This window comes from Populus alba, chromosome 14, assembly GCF_005239225.2.
Source record: "Populus alba chromosome 14, ASM523922v2, whole genome shotgun sequence".
NCBI lineage: Eukaryota > Viridiplantae > Streptophyta > Magnoliopsida > Malpighiales > Salicaceae > Populus > Populus alba.
This window is the reverse complement of record NC_133297.1, coordinates 12,089,749-12,104,355: the sequence shown is the minus strand read 5'-3', so window position 1 is coordinate 12,104,355 and position 14,607 is coordinate 12,089,749. Positions and strand designations below refer to the sequence as shown.

The 14,607-nt window shown below is 33.3% G+C and overlaps 2 protein-coding genes across 3 annotated transcripts; both read right to left on the bottom strand.

Moving 5' to 3' along the window:
* Positions 1-150: 150 nt before the first annotated feature.
* LOC118043006 (co-chaperone protein p23-1) lies at positions 151-2,298 on the bottom strand. Its single transcript, XM_035050828.2, has 6 exons — positions 2,137-2,298; positions 1,204-1,390; positions 954-1,116; positions 787-830; positions 633-687; positions 151-507 (listed from the first exon to the last, which is right to left on the bottom strand). Exons 1-6 carry the CDS (start codon positions 2,139-2,141, stop codon positions 407-409), a joined length of 555 nt encoding a protein of 184 aa, XP_034906719.1. The 5' UTR covers positions 2,142-2,298; the 3' UTR covers positions 151-406.
* Positions 2,299-5,000: 2,702 nt separating this feature from the next.
* Positions 5,001-9,001, bottom strand: LOC118043081 (very-long-chain aldehyde decarbonylase GL1-9). Of its 2 annotated transcripts, none has more exons than XM_035050948.2 (3): positions 8,793-9,001; positions 8,022-8,387; positions 5,001-5,830 (listed from the first exon to the last, which is right to left on the bottom strand). In XM_035050948.2, exons 2-3 carry the CDS (start codon positions 8,250-8,252, stop codon positions 5,279-5,281), a joined length of 783 nt encoding a protein of 260 aa, XP_034906839.1. In that variant the 5' UTR covers positions 8,253-8,387; positions 8,793-9,001; the 3' UTR covers positions 5,001-5,278. The 2 variants fall into 2 exon arrangements, with proteins under 2 accessions (XP_034906839.1, XP_073260651.1); XM_073404550.1 differs by having other exon boundaries at positions 8,022-8,338.
* Between the last annotated feature and the right edge of the window lie 5,606 nt (positions 9,002-14,607).

Genomic DNA, 14,607 nt, shown 5'->3' with positions numbered 1-14,607 from the left:
CTTTTAAATAATTACTTCAATTCATAATTTAATTATTTTTATAAAACTTGCTTTTAAAATTATAATGAGATTTTAAAAAAAAAATCTAAAAAACAAATGGCATAAATAATAGAAAAGAAATTTGATAGAAGAGATGTATAGATCATCATCAAAACTCTCAACGAAAAACAGCTCATCCAGGCATGTATAGATAGATCATCATCATCATGTACCATTGTATATAGAAAAGACCGATTCGTGCCACTACAAGTTAAATGGCAAGACCACATCATAACTGATAGTTGACCTCTATCACAAACTATTGTGATGTAGAACTACAGCACCTGTGGTACTTTTTAAGTCAAACATTCAACAGATGAAGGTAAAATGGCAACTTCAGAGCATCAAAACACATTCATGGAAAACTTCAAGTTTTCTTAGTGTCTGCTTCGCCACTAGCGGATGGTACTTCCTTCTCTGCTGACGGTGCTTCTTCCGCATTCTCATCCTCTGTGTCATCTTCATCATCTGCACGGATGAGGTGGTTCATTTTTAGGTAATCAGGTTAAACAGGAATGTTTGCATAGTAGTCTCAAAGTAATAAATCCAAATGGCGAAAAGCACATTGCTTGAATAAATTAGAAGTGACTCACCATCGTCCATTTCAGGAGCAGGCCCATCAAAGCCTCCGCCTCCAAGATTCAGATTCTGAATTAGAAAGGTTACGATCAAACAGCAGCGTTAGTCACAAATAGTTAGAGAAGAGCAGCCCATCCATTCTTATGCAACAAAAACATTGTTACTTACAGGAAAATCAAAACCCATATCCCCCATCTCAGCCTCAGGTGCTCCTAGACACCAGCAAAAAAAGACAAAAAAACATGAATAATTAGTCAAACTGAACTGCAGGGGAAGCATTGCAAAAATATAATGACATGGAATGAGAATTGGAGTCTGGAGGGAGAAAGGCTTACCCTTACTAGTGAACTCCTCATCCTCATCAATCCATTTATCCCAATCAACAGTCAAGAACACTGGAGGTTTTCCGGTTTGTTTTATCAATCTGCTCCACCATTTATTCTCAGCCTTCTTCACAATGTACTGGATACTTCTGGAGCCAGTACTAGCCTTGCTCTCCTGCAAGTAGTATTAAAAACTTGATATCTGGCAAAAAATATATATTCAAAAAGACAGGTTCAGGTACGAGGCAGAAAGGGTACTTACCTCTACAATGACCTTGTCTAATAGGTCAAGTTCAACTTCATAGGGTATCTTATCCACCCCACTGGTAGCAGAGAAGAAAAATTTCCCTTCGGGCTCGATTTTAAGCTTTACATCCTGTGCATCAGGCAGCTGCACGGTGATGAACAAATTGTCGGACCTCTGGGCCCATTTCACTGAAGGATGACGGCTGAAAAGGTCGAATGTCCAATGCGACATAAGAAAAACAAATATTTACAAATCTCCACCATAAACACAACATGTAACAAACCCGTCAGCAGCATTAGATTGATGTCTGTATACTCATAATACAAAATGACATCGAACAACTGGGGGGGAGGGGGGCTGAATACAATTTTTACAGGTAATCCAAGAGCAACAAAAGCCAATAAGTTTTCCCAAGAGTTAAAGCAACCAGACTAATTCTATCATGCTCCAGTCTACATATAACTCCTCGAAATCATGTCCAACAATCTCATTTTCCCGAAAGGCCTTAGTCACAACAACCAGGAATAACACAGATTGCTATAGGAGTACACCACATTTTAGCTTTTCTTTTTCTTTTTTGTCCAATTTCTAATCCACGAAACAGAACGAATTTCGCAAAACAAAATTTACATAGTGGGGAAAAGATTTCTTTGAAAAAACATAGAAAACAAAAAACAGCAGAAAGACAACCATCTCAGACAATAAACTGTGGCTCCACCACCCATCCACAGAAGACACACATCATAACCAGACACTCAAATCTCAAACGTCGCCTGCTTATGAAACTAGTCCAAAATACCAGATCCAACCATGAAGGACAGAAATCCCCAAAGAAACCCTAAGTTTCCTTAGAGAAATGGGCGTCTAGCAACAAACTTGAGGGGGGTATCTAGCTTAGTACAGGTATTGAAGATAATCTATCTATCAAAATGACAATATTAGTAGTACCTCATTATGGTCAGTGAGTAAGAAATTAGTGCAGTGAGCAGCAGGGAAGAGAGGAGCAAACGGCGAGACTTTCTTTGCGTGTGATTTTAGTCAGATAGAGATATTCCTAATTTTATTGTGACGGAAGGTATGGGTCGTTTTATAGACCGGTCGAATGAAATGTAAAAGTAAAACCCTAACTCAGCGAACACGTCTAGATGCTTCCACTCCTGTATCTGGGTACCTCCGGGGGTATTTTTGGGATTGTCTTATTTTGGTGTTCGGCTCGACCGGTCGAGCCGGGTAAATTCTTCTACGAGGGCGGGCGCCATGCATCTTGTTACTGTGGGGGTTTTCTTTTTCTTTTTTATTAATTAGATGCGGAGAATATTCAATTTAAACGATAGCCCACCGAGTATTTTTACGGCAAAATTGGATTTCAGGTGTCAAAATTCCTCTCAACGTTATATGTCCTTCGAACACTCCTCGTTATGGCCGCTCTCTTTTAGTTTTTTTCTGTAATTTGAATTTTAATTTAATGAGGAGTGTTCGAAGGACATATAGTTGTGAATTGTGAATTGCAATCGTGTTTTATATTTTTCATGTTTTTTTAGTTTAATCATTGTGTTAATTAGAATTTTAAATTAATAATTATTTTTAATTTTTTTATATTGTTATCGAAATCTCATAAAGTAATCTGTTATGTGGTTAGCACTTGACATCACAGGAAAAGAAATTAATTTTGTTGTTTGCTGGGAATTAAAATTAAAGGGAACAAAATTGAAGGAAAGAAAAAAAAATCATTTTTTATGAAAAAAAAATGTAAATTATAGCTTTTTTCCCTTCGGTTATTATTTTTTTTTTTTCAATTAGATCTTTTAATATTATATTAGTTGGGATGTGAAGTTAATAATTTTTTTATCTATTCTTTTTATAGTTGACTCAATTAGAAAGACCCATCTTGGTATGTATTTTCATGCTTGATTCACACAAATATAATCCAAATTTATTTTATAAAAAAGATTAAAAATAAGAGGACCAAAATTATATTAGTTAAATATTTGACGGTCCTCTAAAAAACAAATTAATGTGTCAAAACCTTTTTTTAATTTTTTTTGCTTTTGGTTTTTTGTTAAAAATCATTTTTAATCCATTTAGTTTTGAAATCACATCATTGGATTTATTTTCTTTCACTAAAGTCTCTAAGTTTGATAGATCATGGAGAGAGTTCCAATGAATGATAAAACAAATTGAGTAATATTAATTTTTTTATGAAGAAATTTGTTGTTATTCTTAGTGTTAATGGGTTTTATTTACTTATAAGAGTTTCATTTGGATTTTTTATTTATTTATCTTGCCAGAAAAAAATATATTGAGTTTCAAAATTTTATTTTGATTTAATTTATTTTTTTAATCAATTAAATAATGTTTTTGTTATTAAAAAAAGATTTTTTTAGGTCCCTGTAGTGTTTCTTTGTTTTTTTTAGCTAAAAACAAATGTGTTTTATAGGTGTTTTACCCTATAGGACAACTGCCCGACTTTCCAAATACCTCCAATGGCCAGAATTCATGACGGTAGTCAACGTTTCGCTTGTTATTATTACTTTTTAATGAGATGGAAGAAAAAAATTAACAAGCCTACGTGCATGGGCTGCCCCAGCCTACACACCTAGGCTTTTATTTATAATTCTTTGTTTTTTATTTTGTTTATTTTTTTTGCTGGTTTTTTTATAATTTTTTATTTTAATATTTAATTTATTTTGAATTGGATTGAGTTTATTATGGTATTAAACTAGCCTACACACCTAGTTTTCTCGTATAGGAAGAAATCTATGTCGGAAAAAACTTTCATCGTTCACATCAAAAGGATCATAATTTCACAACAAAGTAAAATAAATGGCAAACAGGAACTACTTGAATAGGTTCAGTAACTAAGCACAAAGAGTACATGAGCAACAACAGCCTGAACTGGTTGTTGAAGCAAAACACCCTTAACCACCACCAAATTCTTCTCTTCCTCCTCTTTTTTGGCGTGCAACCGATAGTTTTCTAAAGGCAGGAATAGCTGGTAAAACCCCGCGTACAACCAGTAAATAACAATCGGGGCAAATATGCCCATCACTTCATCACTCACATGTCCTAAAACACCATAGTCAATCCAGTTTACAAAGAAAACAACAAGTATCAACTCTTCAGTTCCAAACCTAAACTGCTCCTCAAAGTCTGCGGATTCGAAGCTGAATTTAACATTAAAGATCTACAGCCATAATGTTCACTCTAGTTAGAAACCGTTTGGGAACGCGGTAAGGGATTAACCTGAAAATCTAAAAAAAACAAAATATCAGAGATTTGAAGCAGCATATTAAAAAAAAAACAAAAACAAGTAAACCTTCGGATATGTGGGGATTTCCATTCTGTGATTAAGCTTTTATCAAAGACATGATTGAGAAATTATTGTGAGGTATAGAGTGTGATTAAGGTTTTTTAATTTCTGTACAACCATTGCTCAGAAAACAATTATCCAACGCTAAAAAACCACATCCCATCTGAGTTTCCTTCGTTTTATTTTACTTCGGTCCCCTGTTCCAGCATGCTCATTGCATTATATATATCTTCTACTAATTCACAGTTCCTGTTTGCATACGACCCCGCCATTATAATTCACACCATCCTTCTTAACATACCACCCTACCATTATAGAGTTGCAAAGATCATAGAAGACAACTGTTTGAACTTTTAATCGATAGGCAGGTTATGAGCATATCGAGAGTGGAATTGAAGGTGGAGTTAGTGTCTCTCCTCAGCAGCCTTTTTAAGGTATGCTTTTAGCCAGCACTCTCGAGCTCATTTGTTTCGAAAAGAACAAGGACATCAATCTCAACAGATTGGAACAAATAAAGTGGAAAACATTGTGAGACAGATATGCTACATACTGGGATAAATACAAATCTTTGGGTAGCTTGGTACAAATAATCATTACCAGCAGGACATTATACCTTCACAGGAATAGAAAAACAAGGAACACCCCATGGACTTGCTTCTAGCTTATAATGTCAAACAAACAATTCTAATTCATGTTTCCTCGAAGAGCACAACCCAGCCAAAGTATATTCCTTTGTTAAGTGAAAGGTTGAAATAATACTGGAGAAGTGTCGAATTGTAACTAGTCCTTGACCTCCTTGACCAGTCTCGCCTCAAAACCACCTTCAGGTCGCTTTACAAGAGTGTAAGGCATATGAGTCCCTAGAATTTTATCCCAAATGGAGAAGAATGGCTGAGAATAATTGTACTTTGTGCCCGGGAGTTGATGGTGGATGTCATGGTAAGCAGTGTTATTCTGGAAAAAAATATGGAAGATATTGCCAGGCAACCAGAGTCCACAATGATCATCAACCGTTTTAACTGTAGCGAAGCAGAAGAAAAAGACTGATGTCCGCGCAGTCATTCCTGAGGTGAGGAATGCAATGGCACCACCAATTGTGTCGAGCAAGAGACCTTCCAGTGGGTGGTTATAAAGTGCCCCTATTGCATAAGGTACGACTAGCCTGTGATGCTGCGAGTGGACATGACGGTATAAAAATTTGTTCTGATGCATGTACCGGTGCATAAAGTACTGCCACGTATCCATTACAAGCATTCCAATAATAATTTGCACAAACTGGACAGGAATAGAGGGCTGGATCGTGATTCCAGATTCATCAGCTGTTGATGTCAACTGAAGCAACAATGCAGGCAAAAAACAGTTAGATGGTAAAACATAAAACAAATACAGGTCTACGTCCTAGACCGTGCAAATCAAACAATACCACCAAGCAATTGACAAAATTATCATCTAAGTCCTAGAATCAATGATCTCTCAATCACTTCACATGCTCCTACCAAAGCAGGGATATGGGAGGGAGGGCTAGGAGATAATCCTACCATTCAGTACTTACAAATGAAGGGAAGCAACCCTATGGTTGCAAGTCCAAGACTCTCATCTTTGCACAAAACAAGGGTCAAGGTAAATAAATAATTATTTGGTAACAGCAGCTATATTAAGAAATACCAAAGACCAATAGCAATGAAAAAAATATCAAAACTCCTAACTTGTTTCAATGTCCAAAGTGCTTATTTTCATTCCACAGCAGCAACTGGAATCTTAAGGTGAGCGGAGAAAACTTTCACAATTGGAAAACCAAGATCGAATTTCCGAGTGTTCATGAAAGGGCATCCAATCAGAAACATGGTAACTAGAAAATAACTAAAATGAGATTTGAATGTTATATCCATAAGTCTTTTCTCAGTACCTTTATTGAATCAACATATTGTATCTCACAGACTCTGAAAATGATATAAGACTACTAAAAAGAGACTCCTGCTTCAATAAGAATAAAAGGGTTTCGGACACAGCTGGATCCAATAACTTTACAAACATGAAAATCAGTTTCTGCTTACTCTGCCAACAAAAAATACCAATGTTCCCCATATAGCTGTTAAAAAAAAGGACAAGAAAAATGAAAACAGAACGCAATGGCAGAAAGAATAACAGCCAATTCAACTTCTAACACTTAAGAAACTTAAAATGTTGCATCTTGAATCAGCATATAGAAATTATTCATCTTTTTCTGCGCCTGTAAACTTAATATCCCATTCACACAGACAAAAACAATGTCAATACTGCTCCTCTTCTTAAAACCAAGGCATCAGAATCATGCACTGAAGACCACTATCACAGAACAAAAGACTGAAAAAAATCCCAAGCACTCAAGAGTAAAATTAACATGTGATCAGCCATGCAAGGCTCGCATTGCACATAGCACATTACAAGAACTATACTCTTGTTGTTTATCTAAAGAACTGCACACAAGTAATAAAAGGAAATCCATCTCCAAGAAGCAAGTTGAAACAAAGAACTAGTAGTAAAAATCATAGACCAATAACAACAAAGACCAGGCCTCAACCCCAAACTAGATGGGGTTGGCTATATGGATCCCAATGTGCCAATCATAAGCAATCATAGAACACAAAGTGAAGGAGAGTAAACTAGCAAGCTATTACAAGTTCTAATCCACATCAAGCCCCTCCTTTGGAACCTTTTCAATGTATTAAATAGCTTAATGCTATTAAATTCTTCAATGTCATTGAACCTATAACCGATGGTCTTCTCTTCTTTCAAGACCACAACTCTTATTCGACTCCTTTATTAGATCAGCTGCTTATCTACTTTTATTTCTACCTCCTCTATTTCAGCATATCAGATACTTATTTACTGCTTGTAAGAACAATGTAATAGATATAACAGTCTCTTCAACAAGCCAACAATAGTGCATACTCCTCCTTAACAAATCATATAAAATACATGACTTAATAGCAGTGGTGAAGGTTCGAGGATCATGGATGGGCTATGGCCTCCCTAGCCCAAGGAATTCTCAAAAGGTCCCCCATGAACCACACCTAACTTCTTATTTAACTAAAAAGGCCCTCCACACTTTTGGCAGGTAAAGGAAAGTATACCTACCACTGGCACTTCTAGGAAACACTACCAGCACCAATAAACCATGAGCCCTCGAGGTCCATTTTTAAGTTATATACGGTCAATGACACGAGTAAATTAAGAATTTTACCCTTACTTTTTCCAAAAATCCTTCAGAATTTCTGAGAATCTTTAAATGATATTGATGGACGTAAACACAATTAACCCAGAAAGAGAGAGCTCGGTATCACTTTCCTTTCTAATAATCACCAACAATGCTATTGATACCTTCGCCACTCTATACTTGCATTTCTATAACCTGTGTTTTTTCATATAGGAAAAAATCTATATTGAGAAAAATCCAATTGTTCACACCAAAAAGGATCACAATTTCACTGCAAAATAACATAAAAGGCAAACAGGAATTACTTGAACAGTTTCAGTAACTAACCAAAAAGAGTGCATGAGCAACAGCAGCCTGAAGTAGTTGTTGAAGCAAAACACCCTTAACCACCTTCGACAGGGACAACAAATTCTTCTCTTCCTCCTCTTTTCTAGTATGCAACCGATACCCATCCAAAGGCGGCAATAGCTGGTAAAACCCACCGTACAACCAATAAACGACAATTGGGGCGAAAATGCCCATCACTTCATCACTCACATAACCCTCCCAAAACACCATGTCTGATCCAATTCACAAAGGCAACAACAAGTATCAACTCTTCAATTCCAGACCTAAACTGCGCCTCTCAATCTCCAGATTCGAAGCTGCATTTAAAACTAAAGATCTGCAACTTTAATATTCACTCTACATAACCTGAACATCACAACAAAAAAAACAATCAGAAATTTAAACGAAAAAACGTATATATAAATAAAATAAAAACGAAAAAAGAAATTTTGATTTCCATGATTCCTGCTAAAAAAAAAGTAGAAATGAATTTCCAGACTCTTATATCATAGTTTCCATGGAAAAAAAAGAACAAAAACATCACAATTCAGGCTAACGAGGTTCAAATTAACCTCGCCTTGCTTTTGATTTATTGCTATAAATAAGGGGAACTAAAAAGAAAACACCATATCATCCGCAACTAATTAGACAACAAAAAAGCCTAAATCAAAGTTCACCTTTTACCAACACAAAAATTGAAGACCTGGGTAAACAAAAAAAAAAAAAGAAATTGAAAGAAACGAATTGAGGTTTAAGGTATCGGTTACTTACAGGGAGAGATTGCGGGCGCGATGAAGCTGTTGTCGTCTTCGTCGTCGTCGAGAGAAACAAGAGGCAGGCAGACTGGTTTAGCGAATGTAATAGATTATTTAGATCTAACCAGAGCGAAGCAGAGGACCTGCCCTGTTGTTTTGATCAACATTAATGTCTTATTGGTGACGGCACAGGTTTGAGATTATTCAATGCTTTCTGATTTTTTAAGCTGTGATGTGATGACATGACTCTTTTTTTTTTGTTTGCCCCTTTGATTTTTCTTTTTATTATTATTTTAAAAAAAAATAATGCAGCCGCCCTGGCCCGTGATACGTATAGCATTGGGGTCTTTTGACAGCGGCTGGATGGATGAGTGCGCGTTGGATAAATAATAATGATAATGTCTGCTGAGAAAAATCAGCAAATACTAATTTAATTTAACATATTGTTTTTCTATTTTCTTTTTTGGTCTAACTTTGGAAAGCGGCGAGATAAAAGAATTTAAATAATTGAGAGCGGAGACTTTGTAGATTGGTATTATTGCAGTTTGTTATTGTTAACAAATTATCATGCATGGGTAGTGTTTACTGATAAAATATTCATCTGGTTATTAAGGTATTATTATATTTATATAAGAGATAAGGATACAAATTTGATTTTTAAAAAATATATTTATTAGGAAGGGATAACCACGAATTCTAAACAAAACTAATTTTATTTTTTAAAAAAAATATAAAGAATATCCGGAAATAAAAATAAAAATAAAATGTATGGATAATCTTTGATGCAGTGATATATTATTATGGATATAAAATCATTATTATTATATATATATATAATACCATATACAAACTCATAGACTATACTTACATATTCTAAAAAAAAAAAGCTTCTTCTTACCAGATATTTGTCCCGAAATCACTATCTAGAAAATCTCGTATATTAAATGAGTTGATCATATTAATAATTCTTGCAAGTTCTTGATATTATTTTATTTTCTTGAGTTTATTTATCCATTAAATCCCATGCATTGGATGAGTGGATCCCTCGAATAGATTTCATTTCAACAATTCTAGTAAAATATAAGGATTCAACTTTCCGGAAATGGATTCGGAATTAAACTTTGTGTAATTAAATTATTCATGTAATTGAGGTTATTTTACATAATTCATCTCATAGAAAAATACTTACAGAACATAGTAGATGTTGATCAGCTTTGTGTTATGGATCCAATTATTTTCATAAAAATAATAAAATAGTATTTAGATGTTGCGAGTATATTTAAAAAATAAACAGTTATTTAGGTTACAGGTCCTACCAAGACTAATATATTAGTTTTATTTTAGTTAAATATTAATAAAAAAAACACCTGTAACAAGCAAACAATATAAAAAATAAAACTATCACAATAATTCAGGGGGTAGAAATATAAAATTAAATAAAACAAAAAGGAAAAAAACTAGCCCGGGCCAACTTGAGGCAGCGCGATATACATGTTATATGAGCAATAAGGGCAAGTTAACCTGGTTTAATACATGAAATTTATGGTCTAAACCATGAGTTTAGAATATTTTTATAAAAAAAAAAACTAAAGAAAAATACAAATCTAGTGTTTTTTTTTAAAAAAAAACTAATGTAAATAGAAATTGAAAAAGAAAATAAGTAAAAAAAATATTACATACATTAATTCTTCAAAACTTATAAATCAGGTCAATCAGGCCCAATCATAAATAGAAAAACAGCAAAACATAATCCATAACAAATCAAAAATTAAAAAAAAATCAATTATACAAGAGAATCTAAAACAAACAAAAAATAGTAATTAAAAACTTGTTTTTTATGTTATTTTTTTTATAATTTTAAAACCTTGATCTTATAGGCTAACTCAAAATCTAGATTAATTTGAATTTTTAAAAAAAATTAACTCAATTTAACATAACCAGACTACTCAAACTCATCTAAATCCAATCTCTTTTTTTAAAAAAAAAAAAAGAAAAGCTAAACCAGTAACATCATCAATAATAATAATAAAAAAAACAACAACAAACATCATCAATTATTCTTCTAATTCTATTTCAAACAATTATAAAACCATTAATTCTTTTTGAAATCACAAATCTACCACCACCACTGCAGTTCCTTCCGGTTGATTCTCTAGCCATAACCATACCAACAGCAACAACAGTTGCCACAACTCCTCAGATGACAAGGAAATTCACGAAGTGAACGAAAAGGACCGTCGCAAGAAGAAGTTAAAGTTGATTCTTATGTTGTCCAACACATACACTCATTCAACGATGTTGAGTTCCTCTGGAGAGGAATCAACGACAAAAAAAAAAAAAAAAAAAAGAATACACGTCAATTAAAAAGAGGAAAATCAATGGACATCAGAGTGAAAAGGTAAGGTTCAAATTTTCCCGAAAGCGTGTTTGGTAGTAGTAATACTTTTTTCAAATAATTTTTCGTGTTGAAATATATATTAATGATGTTTTTTTATTTTTTAAAAATTATTTTTGACATCAGCACATCAAAATAATATAAAAAATATAAACCAAACTCAATTTTAATAAAAAAAAAAAAAATTCAAATTTGCACCAAACACAGATGCAAACACAAAACAAACGGTCTAATTGCTGGGAAGGAATCATCACAAGAAAAACAATTTGAAAAGGCAGCTCGTACAAGCTTCTGACATGAAAGTTACTTGAAAAAAAGGCACGTGAAGGCTTTTGAAAAAAAAAATCTCCTTGAAATGTGAGCTTGTGTTGATTTTCAAAAATATTTTTCACGAATAAAAATCTCTATATTTTTATTCCATCAGTATTAATAATTTTGTCATGTAATAATTAATAGCATGTTAACTGACCTATATGTTTGGTTACGTGTTCAATTTTCAGCACCCGAGCATGCTTTTTATTGGAAAAAAGGGGCCACGGCATAGCTAGTAAAATCTAAACATGATTTGACAATGATTAAAAATCATGCTTATTTCGTCAGGGTGCTCAGAAGTTTCATTCTGCCATTTTTTTTAATGTGAAAAGGCTTGTTTTCCCACCGGTCAATGTATCAAAACTCTTATCGGTCGTGTCTGAGCTGTATACATCGGGCCATCGAGACAACTTTCCCACCGGTCAATGTATCAAAACTCTCAGTTGTCGTGTCGGAATTGTATACATCCGGCCATCGAGACAATTTTATCCAAGCAAGTAGTCTCGGTAATGTCATATCAATGACATGTTTTCTTTTATTTATTTATTTGTGTGTTCATTCACAGGAGGAAAATTCGAGTAATCTGGCTGTTAAACGTGTCTTTGGACTTGAGATTCCTAAAGTCAAAATCCACCATACTTGTCTGCTATTCATACAACTTCCTGGCGTCATTTACGTTTGATCGATCCGTGGTGTGAACATGTTGGTGAAGAAAAGTAATCCATTGATGGGATCCCAGAGGTTTCGTGCTAACTATGCGTTTGATGGTGTTTGTCCCGCAAGCTTTACATCATTCGATTCCTCTCGTGACGGAAAAAAAAGTCGATTCCTCTTGAAATGATGCAATATTCGGTGTGAAGATCTCTCGACATCGAATGCATGAATATTATCTGGTCACCGAGTCGATCACTGAACCTCTAGTCCAGCGAAGTTTATCAAGCTATTGAATCAGTCCATGAATTAAAAAAATAATATAAAAACATAGAAACTACTGTGTTTCATCTTTACATGTTATTAATAGTTAAATCATATTAACCATTAGGTGGGGTGGCCAGTGGTAAAAGCTTGGGACCAAGAAGTTTGCTCTCTCTGTGATCTCAGGTTCGAGATCTAGGTTGCTTATGTGATGGCCACTGGAAGCTTACATGGTCGTTAACTTCAGAGCCTATGGCAATAGTCGAGGTGCACGCAAGCTGGCTCGGACACCCACATTAAACTAAAAAAAAAAGTTCAATGATATTGCAACGGAAAATAGAATACTATTAAATTGTATAGAGCCTGTTTGTTTTTACATTACAAGAGCACTCTTAAAAAAAATTGAGTTTATTTTTATTTTTTTATTTGGTTTAAGTTAATTTTTTTATATTTTCAATACTGATGTGAAAAATAAATTTTAAAAATTAAAAAATATTATTTAAATGTATTTTTAAATTAAAAATACTTTATAAAACAACAACTTACAAAATAAAAAATATATTAGTCTGATTTAAACAATACAGCAATGCTAAGGAATTGATATTGTTGAGAACTTTCCGAGAAGGACATGTCCTATGGGTCAAATTGTTTACCTGTTGACTGGCAATCCAATTCGGGCTTACATGATCCAATCTGTTTTCTTTTTCCACAATTGAGATAATATCTCCTTGTAAAGATACGTTTGGTATGGATATAAACCACGGAAAAAATTAAGAGTTACTTTTCACCATTTTTACTTATGTTTGACACAATTTAGAGGAGGAGGAGGAGGATTTTTTTTTGTGCCCCTCCCTCCAAGTTTTAAATCTAATATTAATCCATTCTTTGAGTATAATATTACTTGCTTTTTTAATAATTTTATTTTATTTAAATATTGATTTGATTTATATTAGGATTCACTTTTATCCCTGGGTTTTTTTAACTCCTGCCAAGCATCTTTAGTATTTTAACCCCTAAATTTATTTAAATCAATAACACTTCATGCTTGGATCTTACTTCCTTAACATGTTGGTTTTTAGTGGATTTGTTTATGGTCATATTGAATTTTATAAAACAATGGGCAAAACCAAAATAAATTTATAAAATAAATAAAATAACTGCAGATACTGAACAGCATATATAAATATAATTATAGAAATAAAAAATAAATTAAATAAAATATGTAATTATAAGAGTTTGTTGCAAGTAAAACCTGTTTAAACAATGAGTACACCATGACAATATAAACTTCATGTTTTAACAAAAAGTATGCAAATCTTAAGAGTGGGCTGCATGTGGAGTCATGGAGGAGATGAGTGAGAAGGGTGGGGGAAGAAAGGAGGTGTGTGACTATTGAATATTAGGGTTTGAATCTTTGAAAGATAATTTTTTATTTATACCCCTTCTAACCTGATATATTTTTTAATATTTTAGTTGAATTGGTTCAGTTTGATTTAATTAATTTTATAAGCCTTGAACCAAAATTAGACTTAATTGTTTTTTGTTTTCATTGATTTTGAATTTTTTTCTTAATTTGGTTTTTTAGGTTAATATTTTATTGTTTATTTTTTGTCTAAAAAAATATCTTCGTAGAAAATAAAAAATAGATGTTAATAAAAAAAATAAAAATTCATTAAATAAAAGGTATTTTTTAGAATTTAAATTATTGTATTTTTTTAATAAATACCTATTTTTATCCTAGCAAGACTAAATAAAAATCTAATTAAAAAACTGTCCAGTGACAACTCTCGGTTTAAACTGGTACAGGCTAGAAAAGTATTCTACCGCTATGCTCTAATATCTATACCTGTCCAGCATGTATATCATCTTGCCCAACTTGCCACGCCTAAACCTATCCCAGCGTATCTATACATGGAACAGTAGTGTCTCCTTGCTCACGTGACAGCGGTGCAGCCTGGCCTATATATATGGTATTATAGTACCAAAATATTTTTAATTTAAAAATATAATAAAATAATATTTTTTATTTTTTTTTAAATAATTTTAATATAAACACATTAAAACAATTTAAATGCATAAAAATATTTAATTTCAAGAGAACGCGTTTCAATCACGTTGGGAGAGGCTTAAAGAGCTCTACACTCTACAGTGCAATTATCCAATACCTCCCATTAATGTGGATATACATCATGCATGGACCATGAATGCA